This window comes from Caretta caretta, chromosome 3 (assembly GCF_965140235.1).
Source record: "Caretta caretta isolate rCarCar2 chromosome 3, rCarCar1.hap1, whole genome shotgun sequence".
In the NCBI taxonomy this organism is placed as follows: domain Eukaryota; kingdom Metazoa; phylum Chordata; order Testudines; family Cheloniidae; genus Caretta; species Caretta caretta.
In genome coordinates, this window is record NC_134208.1 from 49,079,843 (window position 1) to 49,100,890 (window position 21,048).

The 21,048-nt window shown below is 42.3% G+C and overlaps 1 protein-coding gene across 7 annotated transcripts in view; it reads left to right on the top strand.

The window, feature by feature from the left end:
• Positions 1–21,048, top strand: part of PRIM2 (DNA primase subunit 2) — a 308,890-nt gene that overhangs the window by 167,121 nt on the left and 120,721 nt on the right. For all 7 annotated transcript variants that reach the window (XM_048845207.2, XM_048845211.2, XM_048845209.2 and 4 more), the window contains one exon: positions 4,837–4,904. In XM_048845207.2, the coding sequence (XP_048701164.1) occupies positions 4,837–4,904 (68 nt within the window). The remainder of the gene's footprint in view (positions 1–4,836; positions 4,905–21,048) is intronic.

A 21,048-nucleotide genomic window follows, 5' to 3' on the forward strand; every position in this document is an offset into this window, starting at 1 on the left:
ACCTGACAAAACCCTTCTTGTTGCTCTTAACATCTCTTGCTAGCTGCAACTCCAGGTGTGATTTGGCCTTCCTGATTTCACTCCTGCGTGCCTGAGCAATATTTTTATACTCTTCCCTGGTCATTTGTCCAATCTTCCACTTCTTGTAAGCTTCTTTTTTGTGTTTAAGATCAGCAAGGATTTCACTGTTAAGCCAAGCTGGTCACCTGTCATATTTACTATTCTTTCTACACATCGGGATGATTTGTTCTGGTAACCTCAATAAGGATTCTTTAAAATACAGCCAGCTCTCTTGGACTCCTTTCCCCCTCAGGTTATTCTCCCAGGGGATCTTGCCCATCAGTTCCCTGAGGTTGTCAAAGTCTGCTTTTTTGAAGGCCAGGGTCCGTATTCTGCTGCTTACCTTTCTTCCCTGTGTCAGGATCCTGAACTCGACCATCTCATGGTCACTGCCTCCCAGGTTCCCATCCATTTTTGCTTCCCCTACTAATTCTTCCCGGTTTGTGAGCAGCAGGTCAAGAAGAGCTCTGCCCCTAGTTGGTTCCTCCAGCACTTGCACCAGGAAATTGTCCCCTACACTTTCCAAAAACTTCCTGGATTGTCTGTGCACGGCTGTATTGCTCTCCCAGCAGATATCAGGGTGATTGAAGGCTCCCATGAGAACCAGGGCCTGCGATCTCGTAACTTCCATTAGATGCCGGAAGAAAGCCTCGTCCACCTCATCCCCCTGGTCCGGTGGTCTATAGCAGACTCCCACCACGACATCACCCTTGTTGCTCACACTTCTAAACTTAATCCAGAGACTCTCAGGTTTTTTCTGCAGTTTCATACCAGAGCTCTGAGCAGTCATACTGCTCTCTTACATACAATGCAACTCCCCCACCTTTTCTGCCCTGCCTGTCCTTCCTGAACAGTTTATATCCATCCATGACAGTACTCCAGTCATGTGAGTTATCCCACCAAGTCTCTGTTATTCCAATCACATCATAATTCGTTGACTGTGCCAGGACTTCCAGTTCTCCCTGCTTGTTTCCCAGGCTTCTTGCATTTGTGAATAGGCACTTAAGATAACTCACTGATCGTTCCGCTTCCTCAGTATGAGGCAGGAGCCCTCCCTTGTGCTCTCCTCCTCGTGCTTCCTCCCGGTATCTCACTTCCCCACTTACCTCAGGGCTTTGGTTTCCTTCCCCCAATGAACCTAGTTTAAAGCCCTCCTCACTAGGTTAGCCAGCCTCCTTGTGAAGATGCTCTTCCCTCTCTTCGTTAGGTGGAGGCAGTCTCTTCCTAGCACTCCTCCTTTTTGGAACACCATCCCATAGTCAAAGAATCCAAAGCCTTCTCTCAGACACCACCTGCGTAGCCATTCGTTGACTTCCACGATTTGACGGTCTCTACCCGGGTCTTTTCCTTCCACGGGGAGGATGGACGAGAACACCACTTGCGCCTCACACTCCTTTATCCTTCTTCCCAGAGCCACATAGTCTGCAGTGATCCGCTCAAGGTCATTCTTGACGGTTTCATTGGTGCCTACGTGGAGAAGCAGGAATGGGTAGCCATCCGAGGGCTTGATGAGTCTCGGCAGTCTCTCTGTCACATCGTGAATCCTAGCTCCTGGCAAGCAGCAGACTTCTTGGTTTTCCTGGTCGGGGCGGCAGATAGATGACTCAGTCCCCCTGAGGAGGGAGTCCCCGACAAACCACCACCCGCCTCCTTCTCTTGGGAGCGGTGGTCGTGGAACCCCCATTCTTAGGACAGTGCATCTCATGCCTTCCAATTGGCGGAGTCTCCTTCTGCTCCCTTCCCTCAGATGTATCATCTAGTCCACTCTTTGCATTAGTACCTGTGGAGAGAACATGAAAATGGTTGCTTACCTATATCTGCATTGCTGGTACATGGACGCTCCCCTTTCTTCTTCTGAAGGTGACATGCTGCCAAATTTCTTCACCGTCCTTCATATCTAAAGCATATGGAATACACATGCCAGTTGTACCCTGTTCATCTCTTTCTATCCAAAATGCCAAGGTTTTAGTGTGTCAATGTTGCTGCAGGGAAGGTGTTAAAATACTGCACCACATGGTGTGCTCGACATCTGGGAAACTGTTCACAGAAGTCCCTCAGGATACTTGATGAAAAAGTAAGTTTCATTCCTCTACACAGGCATTGTTAGGAAGGTATAATGGGTTGGTTTCCCCATAAATCCTTGCTTTATATGGAAGGAACTTCCTTTCCTGCCTATTCTACTACAATAAAAATCAACACTCTGCGAAACCTTTCTCCTCTGTCTGTGATTGCTTGCTTGTTACTTCCCATTAGCGAGAAATGAGTAGTAAAGCTCTGCAACAAAAAGAAATTTCTTACCTGAAAAATGTCATACAAATGTTTAGCATATCTGTTGTACGGCAAATGTTAACCAAGATGATGATGGAGTACAAAGCTGGAGAAGAGGGCACTCTGCTTAAGGAATTTCATAAAATCAAAAGGGGAAGTTCAACTAATTTGTTCATGTTCGGAGCTCAAGTGTATTTGTGTTTCTACATGTTTGTATGAATACATAGTATCTACTAAAATTTTGTGTTATATCAAACACATTCTTGCATCTTTATAATTTTGCTGCTTTGCATTATGTAATTTTGCTTCCCTAAACCAGTATACCTGTTGTTGAAGTATTTCTGAACAAATGGAACACCATTTTTGAGGATATGAACAAATATATGTAGATTTACTGGTGTTTGGGACATTAATAGAAGTTGCTTTCATATGAATATGTGTTAGCCATTTAAAATAAACAGTATCAAACTTCTCTAGCATTTTCTATAAAATTGTTTTTGATTATAATTAAATTTTTTGTATCTTTTAAATATTAAATTAAAAGAGAAGTAGGTGTTACAAAATCAAGATGAGTTATTTTATTTAATTCATTATATTAACATTCTAAAAGGTTGTTCTCTTCATGAATATCATTTCTGCTTTCTCAAATAAAAAAAATAATGATCAGAAGTATTAATTTATGTAAATTAAAGGGATGGCACTAGTATAAAACAACTGCTTTGTAAAACATTTTACTGTTTGATGCTATGAAGACAAAATGTTTGGGTTTTCTGCCTGAAGAAATTAGTAAATTGATGCATAGTATAATAAACCACCATTTAAATCTGAATTTAACCTAGTAAAATACAAGATCCACAGGATTTTTCTGAAATAGTGGCAAATAAATACAGCGCTTTAAATGTGTATGTAGGGTTATTTAAGATTAATAGGGCATGGTTATTTTCTGTATGTAAAGTAAGAATATGGTTTGCAAATAAATTTTTACCAGTTTTATGGAATATTGTCAACAAGAAATTATTAGGTTTTCTTGCAGTCCCTAATGAAGGTGAAAGTTATACTACGGAAGTTATAATCAATCTGTTTAGATTTAGAGTTTCATTTTCGGTGACAAACATTGATAAAATTTCCTTACTAAATATTTCAGTGATTATGATGATGATGTTGTATTGTTCATCATGCTGCTATTGCTAAAATGGTCAAACGTTGTTATTGACCCCTGTTGCCAGCATTATAGAAAGTCACTCCAATTTGCTAAGGCTTCATGATCTTAGTCCTTAGTTTTCTTTATTGTAAAAGAAAATCCTCTTTGTTTTTGTGAGTTTTGGAATTGTGTGTGCAGATTTTAAATATTTTTTTATAATTAACATGTATTTCATAAAGTGAAATATGTCAAAATCTTTGTTTGAATTCTTTGTCATAGCTAAAACCACAGCCCATGAAGTTTGACTATAAGAATAGAATTTGATTTATATTTAAAGGAAAAACATAATGAATTATTCTGCCACCAGATAACCCCTATTTTCTTTGTATCAATTCTCGCATCTAAAGTTTTCTGCCTTGTTTGTCAGGTGTTCATAAGCCGCATGTTTCAAGGCAATCATATTAGACTTCTTCCCTCCCTTCTTCCCTGTTTCAGCAGATACAAAGTTAGAGAGCATCCTTTTTGGGTGCTAGCTTCAGGACTCTACTACATACACTCTTCCACTGTGCCATCCAAATGCAGACTGTATTTGGAAGCAGTTAGACTCCTCGGATGTGAGTCTTTGGGTTACACTAGATATCCTGGGTGGACTCTGTAAGTCTATGAAAACTGCTAGAATGCTTCCAATTCGCGCTGTATATATTAAAATGGAAATAAGTGCATGCACATCATATTAGTTTGCTAATGCACATCTTTCCAGTCTTCCAATGAGACAGGTACTTGTAGAATTTGCAGAGGCTAACTGATAATCCTCCTGAAAGGAGTTAGTCTTAAATAATTATGCATCTTTAAATAGTTACGCTAAACAGGTAAGATGGAAAGTTTACAGGACAAAGTAACATACCATGATTTATACAGAGGCATCAATCTTTGTATACATTTGTGAAGAACCACACAATATTTATATAAATCTGAGATTGTCTACAAATCTATTTTTATTTATATTTTATAATTTCCATGGGGCATCTATGTTGAAAATTACTGCCGTCTAATTTAAATATGCTTTGTTAAAAGTAAACATAAAACTCTCAGACACTAGGCTTGCTATTTAATTAAAATAAAATTAAAATCAAATGCATTTTTGAATATGTAACTCCATTAATTTATGGATAAATATTTCAGTTTACTACAGTTTTAGAAATACTGTATTTTGTCACATTATCAGATATATGGAGAAAGTTTAATGTGTCCCATGCTACCCTAAGGAAAAAAATATATAACTGAAACAATTTCTTATATCAGTGCTGCTATGTTATCACATTCTCTAATTCTAAGATTTTGTTAACTGAAATCTTGTTTTCTTCTAGCTGACAGCACGATCACTGCCTGCTGTACAATCTGATGAGAGACTGCAGCCTTTGCTTAATCACCTCAGGTAACATGAATAAGAAACATACATTTATTCATCCATAAATTTAAGAGAATTATATTTGTAATCAAACTTCTTCAGATCTGTATTGATGGATGAAAATGGAAAAACTGAAATAAAATGTGTTCTTTTCATTTCAATGCCATATTGATAGGAAAATGTACAATTTCATAAAGAAAATGTAAACATTTATTTTGAGTCAAGTATGTGACATTGCCTTTACAAGAACAGCTAAAGAAAAATGTTCCATAGCTGTTACCAAAACACTTTTTCTCTCGTAGGTTATTTTATATGATTAGATGTAAAATTATTATTCAGATTCTTCATGTACAGAAGACAGCAAATTCAAAATTATGGCACCCAGAGCATTAACTTATTTTATGATGTGTTTTATCCAGGAAGAACATATCTCATAATCCGTCACTGATGAATGAGTCCACTGGTGAATGGATTATGGAGGTAGCTCTAAACTGTGAACCAGTAGTATGGCCCTTTGGACTCATATAGTAACAAGTAGCCAAATCATCCTGCTTCCTGTATAAGAACAACAGGAGATAGTGTTCCTAACTGAGCTCCTACCTTTTCTTAATTTTCACTCCCAGCTTTTCTTTATATATTTTTCATTTTAGCCACAGAATCAGTCCTTGCCTTTTTTAGACGACTCAGCTACTTCTCTACCTTGTTTGGAAGGGGTAATTTGTCTCTTGGAGGGAATAGCCACAAGAAGGGGATTCACATAGCCAGTGATGTGCACAGTTTCACATGGATGTGTGTGTAAAGCAGCTGCTTTTTCCCTCCATTAATATATAGCACCATAGGAAAGCATGACACTTCACAGATAGAAGTGTGACATTTTATGGTGGCTTTAAAAATGAATATATTACTGCCATGTAACTTTTATTTGTGTTGATATATGTAAAATGAACTTTTCGCTTTTATTAACATCAGGACAATCGGAAGCAATTTCATAGCTTGTTGGGTTTCAAAGCAAATTGTATTTGAAAAAGTTATTAATAACTTTGTGCATATATATGTATTGTGACAAAGTTCCTCCTCTATGTTGGTGGGTCTTGCGCTTATTGGCGGATTTGCTCGCCTTGGAGCTTCACGGCAGCCTTCAGCTTGGCCGTTTTTCTGAACCCACAATCCAGGTCGACGACTCCTGTGTCTGACCAGGAGTTGGGAGGTTTGGGGGGAACCCGGGCCCGCCCTCTACTGCGGATTCCAGCCCAGGGCCCTGTGGAATGCAGCTGTCTAGAGTGCCTCCTGGAACAGCTGTGCGATAGCTACAACTCCCTGGGCTACTTCCTCACGGCCTCCTCCAAACACCTTCTTTATTCTCACCATAGGACCTTCCTCCTGGTGTCTGATAATGCTTGTACTCCTCAGTCCTCCAACAGTTCACGTTCTCACTCTCAGCTCCTCATGCCTCTTGCTTCCAGCTCCTCACAAGCGCACCACAAACTCAAGTGAGCTTCTTTTTAAACCCAGGTGCCCTGATTAGCCTGCCTTAATCGATTCTATCAGCTTCTTGATTGGCTGCAGGTATTCTAATCAGCCTGTCTTAATTGTCTCCAGAAGGTTCCTGATTGTTCTGGAACCTTCCCTGTTACCTTACCCAGGGAAAAGGGACCTATTTAGCCTGGGGCTAATATATCTGCTTTCTATTACTCTCCTGTAGCCATCTGGCCCGACCGTGTCACAGAATATAAGGGTTAAATCATATTTGAGAGAAGAGAATTAGAAAATACATCTGTTAAAAATGTGCCTATTGTGTGCGTAGGTATGCTGTAAATTCACACCATTTATATGTGTAATATTTATAGTTGCGAATGTGTATTCCAGTCAGGTGTGTGAGCTCCAAGTGCACTGAAGCCAGAGAGCTTTTTGTAATAGTACCTGTCTGGGTGGTGCACATTCCTTAAGTCTGCTCATGAGTCCTCGTGAGTCTACATAAGTGTGGCACCACCCTGAACTCCTCACTTCCTTTGCACCACCTATGGCCCATGTCAGAGTTCCTCAGGTGGTTTACCTCATGGTTGTTTTAGACTGGGCAGTCAATGAGTTACTTCTCTGCCTCCTTTTCCTGTTAATAGTTAGGTAGTGCTTAGTACACAATAGCTAGTTTACCTTACTGCTTTATTTGTTTCAGTTAATTAATTTTCAGTGAGAAGCTCTGGTGGCATGTGCTCACCTGGCTTTAAGCACTGCTCATTGTGTGAGGTACCTAGTCTGCATTGCCTTTTGTGTCTTAGTGAGGGACCTGTTAAAGAGAGGTATCTGCTGTCCTTTCAAGGAAAAGCATGAAGATTTCCAGAGATCTGCACCTCAAACAGTCCCTCATGGAGCAGGCGATGACACCCACCTCAGCCCCACCCACTTCAACTGCTCTCCTTATCTCTTGGGCTGCTACAGAGGCTTCAGTGATTTCTGACAGACCCTGGACTTGGACTCTTCTCCTTGGAGAAAGAAAGGTCAGTCTTCCTTTTTGGAGTCTCCCTGAAAGAGGACCCATAAAAAAGACTGGAGCTAGTTCAGGTTGAAAAAGGACTTCTTCTCCTTTGAAGAAGGACACAGAACATCACTGGAACTCCTCAATCACTTAAGGTGGAACTGGCTGTTGACCATGTCTTCCGAGTACTGTGGCAGGAACATATTGGTACTTTACCATTGATTCTGGTACTGTCTCTGGGATGGACGTTGAGTCCAGTACCAAGGAACACAGTTCTGGCACCGGCATTATTACCACCAATGACCCCACAAACTTATGAGACATCAAAGGATTTGCTTTGCCTCTGCACCCTTGTCTCTCCTGTGGTGCCGGAGTCTTTTATAGCAGAGGTACCTCCTCCTGTTCTTGGCTCATCCAGATCCACGGCTCTGGTATAGACACTCTAAACAGCACCATTGTCAATTCCAGCTAAGAGACACTGCAAAGATGTGACTTTGACTCGGTCTTTAGTACTGATGCATATCTGTGGCTTCAGTATTGCTGCAGTCGTTAGGTTGGGTAATGACTGTGACTTACACTTTTGCACCAGCAACAACATATTTGTTGGTACCAAGTCCCTCCACATCTCGAGGTGCATCTGCAGTAGCAGCTACTATATTGGCATCAGCACCAATATTGGCCTCTTCTCAATGGGCCACAGATAAATCAGAATGCCAAGTGGCCACTTCAGGGCTAGAATCCCTATTCTGTACTGACTATTCAGATACCGCCTTGCAATTGAGTTCAGAGTCTCCCTCCTCTTCACCGATCCTTTCCTAGGTGGAGTCGGTCTAGCAAGTCTTCAACCAGCTCCTGAAGGAAAGCATTGTTACGAAGAACAGGACCTTTCATATAGCAGAGATTGATCATCCTGGCCTGGTTCCTACTGGTTGCCTAGTCCCTGCATGTTTCCTTAGGGGCCTTTTTGTAACTCTTGGTGTATCTCCCACTCTCCCAGGTCTTGATCACTGGCACACTTGAACAGAAGGTCACCAGACTGTTTTCATATTTTGGAGGCCCGTGCAGATACTGGTCACCCTGAGAAACCAGTTCTGCAGGATAAACCATTGCCAAAGGAGCACATTCTACTACAAGGGCACACACGGGCCCCTGTTATCTTGTCGTCGCCCTCACCAGTTAATTCCATGGCCCCAGATTCCTTGTCTCCAGTTCTGGAGGATTTTAAATTCTATCGAGACCTACTGAGGAGGGTGTCAGCAGCATTGGGCAATCAAGCTGAGTTTGTACAAGAGAACGTTCTCAAGCTTATTGGACGTTCTTTGGGTAACAGTCCTTGGGAGGCTAGCTCTCCCTATATATGAGATTGTTTTGGAACTGGCAAAGACCTTGTGGCATGTGCCAGCCTCCTTAGTGCTGACAGCCAAGTACACAGGCAGACAATATAATGTCCCAATCAAGGCTTTGAGTTATTTTATTCCCCTCTTCACCCAACTTCCTCTTGGTCATTGCTGCCATTGAGAAATCACATCAAAGGAGCTTCAGATCAAATCCCAAAGAGAGAGAGAGTTAAGTGCTTGACTTACTGAGGAGAAAAATGCAGCATGTGTGTAGCTAACTGGTGGGTGCTATTAGCAAAATATAACTTTGTAAACTGGGGTGCAATGTCCAAGTTTACTGACAAGCTGCCTGAAGATTTAAGGGAGGAGTTTAGAGCTTTCCTTGCAGAATGCCACTTTGTGGCCACACATCGCTCCAGTCAGCACTCAGTGTCTCAGGTGCTTCTTCCAGGATAACGATCCCTGCAATAACAATGAGGAAAATCTTGTGATTACAAAACTCCAGCGTAGCCCCTAACATCCAATGAACCATAGAGGATCTCCCTTTTGATGGTCAATTTTTGTTCTCTGACAAAACTGTTGGAACTTTGCAGTCATTTAAAAAACTCCCATGCTAAGCTCTGTTTGTTGGAGGCCTTTACTCCTGCCCCTGAGAGAGAGCAGTACAAGACCCTGCAACAACAATACTCTCAGCAGCCTGAAAACCCTTTGGGCAGAATGACTTTTAGAGGAGGAGGCGGAAGTCACAGAGAAGGAGGTCCTTTAGCTCCAACTCAAATCAGCCAGCCTGTCCTCAGTTGTGGGAAAGCAACACATTTGACATTTCCCTTGAACATATCAGTGCGGTCATCAGCAATCTTTCTGCTGTTTCCCCTCCATTTGTGGAAAGATTGTTCCACTTCTTCAAAGCCTAGGAATCCGTAACAACAGACAAGTAGCTCCCAAGCATTATGTGTCTGGGATACTGTATCCAATTCCTATCCATCCTCTTCTCCCACCCGCCTTCCCTGACCCTTTTCAGGGAGCCTCTTTGTGAGTCAGTATTTCTTCTGAAAGTTCAGACTCTGTGTGCCTAATGGTACACTTTCTCCAAGCAGTGTTTGTTAAAGCACTTGCACCCCCCACCCCCGCATCTCCAAACATTCTGAGTGTGACCCTATAAAAAAAGGGTGCTGTGCCCTCTACTGCATCAGTTCTTTCCAACCACTGTGTCAGATGGAAGTGAACTGCTCCAGGCTATTTGGATCTGGGTTTTTCTCCAGTCTCACTGTCTTGGTGGTAGTTTAGAATAGTTTATAGTGTAGTGATAGTGATATAGTTAAGTTAGTTAGTAGCTCGATTGCGGGTTATGTCAGAACTGAAGACAAAAATGAAGCTGGGGTTCAAAAGAGATGCTTCGTGCCCAGCTGTCGTCCTGGCATTGGAAGACCATATCAGGTGCATGCAGTGCGTGGAAGAGGGCTACTTTCCATCTGAGCGTTCCACCTGCTGGACTTTCAAGCTAGAGCTTGCAAGGAGAGGCAGAGCAGATTGCAGCTGCTTCTCTTTAAGGAGGCACTTGAGGCTAAACTGGTGCGTTCCAGGCACTTGTTGGATCCAAAGTCTAAGAGACCAGTCTTGGGTCCTGTGACTTCCTCCAGCAAGTCAAAGCAGCTTAAAGGTCCAAGGATATCAGAACCTTTGTTTGGTCCAATTCCCAGATTCTGCTACTCAGGGCTTCAAAGACATTGTTGATTGAAAAAATTACTGCCTGCTATGGAACCAAGAACCTCGTTGTCTGCTCTAGCTGTGTTGGTTCTGGAAAAGAAGGCAAGAAGAAGACAGACATGTTAGCAATGTCAGATCCTATACATCAGGTTTGTCAGATCAGTCTGATTCTGACAGGGTCTCTGTGGCTCTGAAACTAAGCCCTGTTACAGTTTCAGCTTCAAGGACCTGAGTATTTCATTGGTCCTGTTCCATCTAGGTTTTCCACTCTGGCTTCAATCTCTGCTCTGCTCCAGGTCCATCATTGGTTCCAAAGAGGGCTTTACTTTGGTGACCGATGTACATAATTTGGCTTCTAAGCATTCCTCTGCTCTGACGAAGATACAGAGAGCCTGGAGGAAGACGCAGGTTTCACCAGTTTCAGAATCTGTGTTGTCTTCACCTGAAAAAAGGAGAAGAGCTGAGGAGATCTAGTTTTTCTCCTGATTCATCTATACCACCTCTTCCTAAGACTCCTACAGGGTCTCCGCAAAGAGCTTTCTGTCCATTTATTTCTCTCTCCACCCTCTGGGTCCCATGCTGTCTCAGGCATGCTTCATCCCAGATTTGAGGCTACATCTGTGATTAGAGGAGAAAAGAAAAAGAATAAAGAAACCTGTTTGCTCCCGGTTCTTGCCTCCTTTTTCTCCTCCTCCTGCAATGTTCTCAGATCCCAGTTGCTGGGGAGATTGGCAGTCCAGGGCTCCATGGCCTTCCTGAGTGTCACCACCACAGGAAATTTTCAGGTGTCCTCCTTATGAATGGAGAGGTGATGTTTCATCTGTAAAGGATCTGGCAATGATCAAGTCCTTGGATTTGGTTCCACCGGATCCATCTGCATCTCAGACAGTGGCGCCTGATTCTCTCTCTGAAAAAGAAGATGAGAAGATAGCTCTTTTTTTTTTTTTTTTGAAAACTGATACAGACTATGATCCAGATCTATCAAGTGAGCGTGTTGGAGTGGCTTCTGCTTCTTCCCTTTGTGAGGACACTCCGCAGTTCCACTACCTGATGGATTGCCTTCAGTAGCCATGGAGGAAACTTCCCATCTGATCAGCATTTGTGGGGCTATCTTGAAGAGTAGGATGTTGTTACTAATTCTTGCTTTGCTGCACCCTGCTAAGATGGTTTGATCCACTTCTGCCTCTTGCCAGCCTGTTTCCAAGACGGAAGACAAATTATATCAGATATCCTTGGAGGGTTTTTTATATTCTCACACACACCCTGTATTTAATTTGATGATGATGATGGCTATGTAGCAGGTTGAGGTCTGGACAAGCACAAACCACTTCAGCTGATGGAGAAGGGAAGAAGACTGATTCCCTAGGGAGAAAGACGTTCTCTTCTTTCTCACTTGGAATTAAGGTGATTGTGATGGGATGGCTGCCCCTCACTGGCAGAAAAGGGATTAAAAGAAGCTCTAGGGAGGCTGCACCGGAGGCAGCCAATCAGAGCCAAGCAGGCCCGTATAAAAAGGGAGCTGCAGGACAGAGGAGTTCAGTTCTCTGCTGGGAGCTCAGGGAGGAAGGACTGTGTCTCTGGAGGCCTCAGAGAACTGCCAGCGCCCTGGACAGAGCAGTGCTTCAAGCAGGGACTGGGGAAACTAGAGAGAGCTCCTGGCTAGCTGCTAGGGCCTGCAGGCTAAGACCCTGAAGTAAGGGCAGAAGAGGGTGCTGGAGCCACATTGGAAGGGGCCACAGGATAATGGACTGCAGTTGCCACTGAGGGAAGTGGCTCGACAGAGATTGCAGGTCCCCCGGAAGGGGGGAAACAGAGTGTGGCACAGCTGGACGGCAGCATCACCGAAGAGGATGCCAGAGTCCTGGGAGTGGCACGTGTCCTGGAACGAAAGTGACGGCGGTGAGGCACCACCTGAAAAAGGAGCACTACCATGCAGAGCTAATTCCCAAAACAACCAATAGGAGGCGCCACAATGGTGAGTGACCCCTGTCACAGTGACAAATTATCAAGCTGTTATGGCCCGCCATCAATTCCACTTATGGAAAAGATGGGACTTTTTGTGTAGAATCTGGCAGATGACAAAAGGAAAATGTGATTCTATTGGAGGGTCAAAATGTGGCAAAGGATGCTCCCAGGGCTTTGTTTGATGCCTCGGACTCTTCTCCCAGACCACTGGCTCTTGCCGTTAAGATGAGAAATGTGTGATCGGGGTCGCAGGGGAGCCACACTGAGGTCACTTTATTAGGGCAGACTGCAAAGAATGGGGCAGATAATCCTCAAATCTTGTGGTCATTCAAATACTTAGATCCACCAAGCTAGCCTCAAAACTGTTTCTGCAATACCTTACTTGTTATCCAGAAGCCAAAACACAGTTTCCTTAAAGCAAACCAGCCTTCGGCCTCCATCCAGACACCCCAGTCAAATATGATGAGGATTACTGAAAATCGTATTCATCATATAAGAAAGTTCTACCAGTCCCAAAAGATTGGACATATTACCTCCCTAGTTAATGAATATTTCAGATCTTACCCAAATACATGCTTACAGTCCATTCTTATTAACTAAACTAAAATTTATTAAAAACGAGGAGAGTGAGTGTGTAGGTTAAAAGATCAGTATACATATGGATATGAGTATAGTTTTGAGATCAGTTTCATAGCAGAGATAGTGAGCTTTGGAGTTGCAAAGAATTTTTAGAATTAGTCCCTAGATTCAGTCCAATGTTCTGATCCAGGGGGGACTGGAGATCTCAGTCTTAAGCTTCCCCTGTATAAAGCATCAAGCAGATCTGAGATAAAAAGGATCAGTACCCAAGACACCTTTATACAGTTCCAGGCCTTCCCTTGAGAGCTCGGAGTTCTTAGGTGAACAATAGGCAGTCATAGAGACTTTGAAGTAGACCTATTTCCTAAGCATCACCAGAAATTAGCTACACGGATTAACATAAGGCAATTGCCTGTTTTCCACCATTTGCAGGTGATTTAAAGGTTAAGATCTCCTTTTGATCTCTGATTAATAAAATACAGCATAGACAGGAACTGTTCAATTACATTGTTAACCTCTATCAATATGTATGTAAACACACAAAACCACAAAAATTATCTACAGTATGTCCCTGAAGGTTGAATTGGGTAATTTATCCTGTAGGATGCATAATGCTTTCTGGCCATGTGTCACAACATGTTTGGCCTTTTTGGCATCTCTTCTCTAGCTCAGGATACTGTAATGAAGGTAGAGGATCTCCCCTGCAAAGTGTATGGTCTTTTCAAGAAAAAGATGGATGAGTTGCTGGAAAAGTTGAAGGAGTCAAGATTGATGGCCTGCTCTTCGGGGCTGACTTTTATTCTCTGAAGTCACACACAAATAGAAATGACAATTGGCTTCATACTTTGGATGTAAGGTGAAGTTTGGCCTTTTGTCTGGATAGTACTGGGTCCTTCAGGTTATCTACTCAGCTCTCTGTCTTTTATGCTGATAGCAAGAATTCTGACAATTTCTGTGCAACCATTTCCAGATAGATGACTTCCAGCATCACAACGGTGAACAAAGTAGCAAATACCTCTCCTCCACAGAGACTTTTGGCCCATTCAAAAAGGACTCAAGCTACCTCAGTGACATTTTGGAAGGACGTTCCCATATTGACATATTGCTACTTTGTCCACTGTCATTTAACTCAACATTAAGCCATCACATCTGCTTCAAGATCTGATGCAGATTTTGAAAAAGTGATTCTTCAGACTCTCATTAGGTAGACTCTGAGCCTAACTGCTTGTGAGTCACCTGCATGGTATACAGATGTGCAACCACACAAAGAAGAAAAACTGGTTACTTTTCTCTATTGTAACTGTTGTTCTTTGAGATGTGGCTCACATGAGTATTCCACAACCCATCCTCTGTACTCTCTGCATTGGAATCTTGAGTCACAAATTCTGGTACGAAAGAACTGAGGGGGGTTGGGAGCCACTGCCCTCATAGCCATGGAAGGAGCCATGAGAAAGCAGAGCGTATGAGCGCTGCCCCAGTGGGTACTGCTATTGAAAGCGCTCTGGCTCTGGCATACCGCGTGCACATACGCCTGAATGAAGTATGCATGCAGTTCATATCTTGATGAACAACGGTTACAAATACAAGTGAGTAACTGTTCTGGTGTGCTGTTATTTTTTTCTCTTTTTTCATTCAAACCTCTTTGTAGGATCATCAAAAATGCTCATCATTAGTATAACTTTATTCCCACTGAACTCAATGGTAAAACTACCATTAGTTTCACACTTAGTGCTTTTGAAAATTCCATCCTCTGTGTGAGGAATTATTGGAACATTTCTCTGTTTTCACTGCTGACAATTTTTTCCATAATTTTTATGGGCAGGAATGGTGTCCCTAGCCTCTGTTTGCCAGAAGGTGGGAATAGGTGACAGATCACTTGATTGATTACCTGTTCTGTTCATTCCCTCTAAAACACCTGGTATTGGCCACTGTCGGTCTGATTCAGTATGGTCGTTCTTATAAAAATAAGTGTTTTGTGCCATAATATTCAGAGCCATTGTCGGCCTCCAGGTTTTCTTTTGGTAATGTATAAAAAGGAAAGACTGCAAAAACAAAGGGTCAGCTTCTTAAAATTAGTTGCCGAAACTAGCTACCTAACACTTAGAGATCCTTCATTTGTTATGCAAACGGGCAAACCAGCTAATTTTTGATTTTCTTCGTATGTTTGCACATCAAATTGTTGGCTTTGCATATGCAGTTTAAAAATAAACTTATCCCAATGAATGAGGGACCATGCTAGAGCTAAGAACATCCCCAATATGATATAGAAGTGTGTAAGTAAAACTGTAAAGAAACATTGTCACAGCCAGTGAAATCACAAAATATCACATATTTTCTAGTCCCTAAAAAGGCAAAAGAAGTTATAGTTTAAAACTGGTCTTCAGAACTTGAGAATCAGGCTTTGGCAGGGAATAGACAGATGACCTAATCTTTTCCATTATTTATTTCTATGAATTGTGATTCATTTTTATTTCATCTTGCTCACAAAAATGGAAGGTATTTTAGTTGTAGGCTTCCCTCTTTCTTCATCTTATGAAGTTACTTACAGCAATATTTTATTTTTGGCATATGTCAGACAAATAGAGCTTCGTCAGGGGAGCAAAAGCTTAGAAAATATCTGAGAAGAGTGTGCAATTGAAGGTTACTCAGCGCTGATTGGTTGCTAATGCATTGTGTGTTTGATGGCAGCTGTTCATATCTGCTTGTGAATTTTAAATTAGCCAGCCTTCACTTTCAGCACAAATGCTTTTTGCTGAAGTTTACATCTATAAAGTTATTTTTTAAACAATTCCTTATTTTAATGCATGGCCCTGTTTTTTAATGTGCATGGAATTCATTTTGTAATGAGATTGTTGTGTAATAAATACTTACTTTATCTATCGCTGAGATGCTGTTTCTTCCCTATTCTACTTTACTGGTGCTTTTTAATGCTGATTGTACAGTAGTGAAATAAGAAATCATTTTGCAACATTTGCAACACTCACAACTGGCTATAATAAATCTTTAAATGGCTAACATTCTAAGCTACAGTTTTAGTGAGAGGAATTGCTGAGCAAACAGAATTGAAGAGGAAATCATCTTTACATACTATGCTATCATTCTGACATGACCGTACAGAACCTGGAGCCTTGCATGTGACTAAACATGTACATGTTAAATAGAAGTCAAATTTTTGACTCCCAAATTAACTTAACTTTACATTTAGCGTTCTGTATTCAGTGTGAACACATGGTTTCTTGAAGTTCTTCAATTGTAAATACTCTGTACCATGGGGCTAATAAAACCAGCAGGATCTTATTAAAGGGAAAAAAGGCAAAATACCACATTTATTGTGAATACAGAAAGAATCATAGTAAGCAGTTAGTTATAGCTATAACATTCCATTCAATCTCATATTTATTCACACCATTCATTCATTCATTCTCTCTCTCTCTCTCTCTCTCTCTCACACACACACACACACACACACACACACACACACACACACACACACACACACACACACACACACACACACACACACACACACACACACACACACATATTCTGCAAGGTTGTTATCATAGTTACCAGCCTTAGAGTTGCTCATGCCAAGTCACTGGTCAGGTGGCCTGGACACAAGGAGGGAGCAGGGCCTTGTCAGATGCTCATCTGATGCTCCTGGAAGTTAGTTTGCAGAATCAGACCCCAAAGTTCTCACTTTCTACAGTCTATTTTTGTAGGAATTTCTTCCTATGTCAGGCTATGGGAATTGCTTCATCATGCTGTTGCTGCATCAATCAGCAGATAGCACATTCCTGATGGCTCCGCGCTGCCAGATGTTACCTTGTTCTTTGGTTCTCCCATTCTTGAGGCTGTTGGGTGGATTCCGGTCTGCCCTCCAGGGGTCCTCTGGTTATTTCCACTTGACGCTTTCTTCAGCCGATGGACACTGGATTCTTAGGCTGGCACCTCCCTGATCATTCAGTATTATCCACACCAAGCATCCATCCACATACATCCTCTGACTCTATTTTAATCACAATTGTTAATACAACGAAAGGGCGGGGAGTCTCTGGGTGCTGTTTCTGTTGTTACAGAGTATTGCTTTGAGTCTCTCTCTGTTTGAATTGCTTTGAGAACAGACTCTGTCTTAGAATGTACTAACGCAATTAGCAGCTTTCAAGTTTCACGCATAGAGGGAGAGAAACAGTACCAAAAACCAAGAGACCTCTTAATTAGTAATTAGTAACTCATTTGTGATTTTACTACAGAACTTCTTTAATATGATCCAACACTTGCATGTGACTAAGCATGTACATGTTAAATAGAAGTCAAATTTTTGACTCCCAAATTAACTTAACTTTACATTTAGCGTTCTATGTTCAGTGTGAGCACATGGTTTCTTGAAGTTCTTCAATTGTAAATTCTCTCTACCATGGGGCTAATAAAAGCAAAACAAAAATAACCAAAGTCAGTATTGAATTGTGTTGGGCAGTCCCAACAAACCAATATGTGACTGTGCACTTAATCTGAATATGTGCAGACATGGAGAAAGAACCTTTTTTCCAAAAGTTTGTAACAGCACATCTTTCCTCTGCGGGGGCGGGGGGGGGGAAATACTTCCTTACATCTTTCCTCATGAATTCCTTTCCTTCTACTCCATCCATTCAGGATCTCTTCATAGGTTCACACAGGTAAAACAGCGCTCTTAAACCCTTCCAATTCTCCCTGCTACATCCTTTCTCATTCACTGGACAACACCATCATCCTGTCTGTCACTCAGGCCTGTAACCATGGCATCATAGTCCACTCAGGACCTCTCTCTAGGTTCTCACATACAGGCTCCTTCTAAACTGTGCAGATTCTTTCTGCGTAATATCTCAAAGATATGGCCTTTGGTATCTAGCCACACAGCTAAAACTCTCATCCAGACTCTTATCACACATCCCGATCACTGCATCATCCTTTTCTGTGGCCTTGACAAATGCAAACTTGTCCTGCTCATATCCATTCAGTATGCTGCTGCAAAGATGATTTTCCTAGCCATCTTCTTTGACCATGTTACCCATCTCTTTATATTTCTCCACTGACTCCCCTTTTTCTGCTGCTTAAAAATGAAGACAAGTAGCTTAAGTTTGATGGTCTTTCATGGCCTGTCTCCATCCTACCTAACATTTCTCATTCACTTTTGAAATGTCAACTCTCACTGCTGATCAGCTCATGAGCCAGCCTCCATCACCCGCTTGTTAAATTTTCAAACAAGCACCTTCTTGCTTTCTCCCATGTAGCACCTCACAAGTGGGAGGAGTTTCCTGTAAACATCTGCAAAATGAACTCATTACCCTCCTTCAAATTCCTCCTCAAAACTCTTGTTTTCAATGATATCTACAAAAAGTTGACAATGGTTAGGTTACTAATGTGCTAAGGCCACAGCCTATTGTGCTGATGAGTACTGTCTCACTGATTGCTTGTACTTTTCTATTGTTCCGTCAGTGTCGATCTGTTGTGCAGCACCTAGCACAATGGGGTCCTGATCCATGACTGGATTTCTAAGCAAAAAGGTATACTACTACAACTAAAAACAAATCCTATTGGTAGATTTGCATAGAGTCTCTTTAACTTCGGTGGAGTTACACATGGGTAGCTGGAGTGTGCCAGATGATCTTCGCTGGGTCCAGAAGGGCTTTGTTGACGGGCAAAGCTATGCAGGCAGGTGAGGGTGTGTCAAGGTTCCTTCCCCACTCTGAACGCTAGGGTACAGATGTGGGGACCTGCATGAAAAACCTCCTAAGCTTATCTTTACCAGCTTAGGTTAAAACTTCCCCAAGGTACAAAATATTCCACCCTTTGTCCTTGGATTGGCCGCTACCACCACCAAACAAATACTGGTTACTGGGGAAGAGCTGTTTGGAAACGTCTTGCCCCCCAAAATACTTCCCAAAACCTTGCACCCCACTTCCTGGACAAGGTTTGGTAAAAAGCCTCACCTGTTTGCCTAGGTGACTACAGACCCAGACCCTTGGATCTGAGAACAATGAAAAAGCATTCAGTTTTCTTACAAGTAGACTTTCAATAGAGAGAGAAGTAAAGAAATCCCCCCTGTAACATCAGGATGGTCTATACCTTACAGGGTAATTAGATTCAAAACATAGAGAACCCCTCTAGGCAAAACCTTAAGTTATAACAAGATACGCAGACAGAAATAGTTATTCTATTCAGCACAGTTCTTTTCTCAGCCATTTAAAGAAATCATAATCTAACACATACCTAGCTAGATTACTTACTAAAAGTTCTAAGACTCCATTCCTGGTCTATCCCCGGCAAAGCAGCATATAGACAGACAGACCAGACCCTTTGTTTCTCTCCCTCCTCCCAGCTTTTGAAAGTATCTTGTCTCCTCATTGGTCATTTTGGTCAGGTGCCAGCGAGGTTACCTTTAGCTTCTTAACCCTTTACAGGTGAGAGGATTTTTTTCTCTGGCCAGGAGGGATTTTAAAGGGGTTTACCCTTCCCTTTATATTTATGACAGGATGATTGGAGGATATCAAGCATATGATAAGGCTCTTTAGCCTCCTTGAGAGGGATCCACAAGGAATCTGCAATTCTCTTGACTAGATCCTGGAAGTGTTTAACATCATCTGCTAAGAATGGAGGCAGAGGCATGACAGCTTCATCCGGAGACAAAGACAAGATGTTGGCCGTGAGTGAGACTTCTTCATCGGCTCTAGCTTCCTGTTCCTCGAATTCCTCTTGAGGGTCAGGTCTCTTGGGTGGAGCAGGTGATACGGGTTGTCCTTCTCTATGGTGCTCGATACTATGGAAGATTGTTGGAGATGGCCACCCAAAGGTCCCAATATAGCAAAGGTCATGATGGACAATATAATGTGCATGGATACGTCAATTGTCAGGGAGGAGCCAGATCCTCCTCTCTCTGCACTGAGGCTGTCAAGCTTTGGAACTGATGCATGCACAACCAGCTCATCATCACAATGGCCTATCTCCCAGGCGTTCAGAATGTGACCACAGATGTACTCAGCAGGCACTTCTTCCAAGAACATGAGTGGGAAATAGACCCCAGCATATTACACCACATATTCAGTCAGTGCAGGACAGCTCAGATAGACTTGTTCACCACAGAGTTAAACAAGAAATATATCCTCTTCTGCTTGTGGAGTAGTCTGGCTCACCAATCCCTGGGGGATGCTTTTCACCTTCACTGGTCGTCAACTTTCCTGTATACATTCCTGCTGACTCCCCTAAAAGCCAAAGTTTTATGCTCAAAATAAAGAAAGACAAGCAGAATCATCCTAATAGTTCTGACCTTGCCCAGGAAAACATGGTTTCCTTATCCAATAAAGCTGGCCATTTGCTCTCCAGTCACTCTCTACATCGCTCCTCATCTCCTCTCACAGGAGGGTGGGAAGATCCTTTACCCCAGCCTTGCAGTGTTTCATCTCAAAGCATAGTTGGCTGATGGTTCATGGGATTAGAGGCAACCTGCTCAGAGGGCGTCAAAAGACTATTATTACACAGCAGGAAACAATCTACTTGCTACACGTACTCAAAAATGGATGAGGTTTATCGGCTGGTGTAACCTCAGGCATGTTCCACCAATGATTTCATCACTACCAGATATACTAGACTACATCCTAACTCTAAAATCCTTGGGAACTGTCAATGACCTCCATAAGAGTCCACTTGGCAGCAATCATGGCTTTCCACCCTCCAATAGAGGGTTATTCTGTCTTTGCCCACAGTGAGATTCCTCAGAGGGCTTAGAAACCTCTCTCCACCAATCTAATGCCCTACTCAGGCATGGGACCTCAATCTGGTTCTTAAAAACCTCACAAGACCACCCTTGGAACCAGTGGTTACCTGCTCACTGCTCCATTTGTCTATAAAGATGGCATTCCTGATAATATCATGTCAGCACAATGGGTTGGAGAAATAGGGGCTCTGATGGGATACCCCCTTTCGCACTATCTTTTAAAGACAGGGTCATACCAAATTTGTCCCCACCCCAAATTTTTACTGAAAGCTTTTTCTAAGTTTCATATTAACCAGCCCATTCATTTGCCTGTCTTCCTCTCCAAACCAGATCTAGATAACCAGAAGGCACTGCTACAAA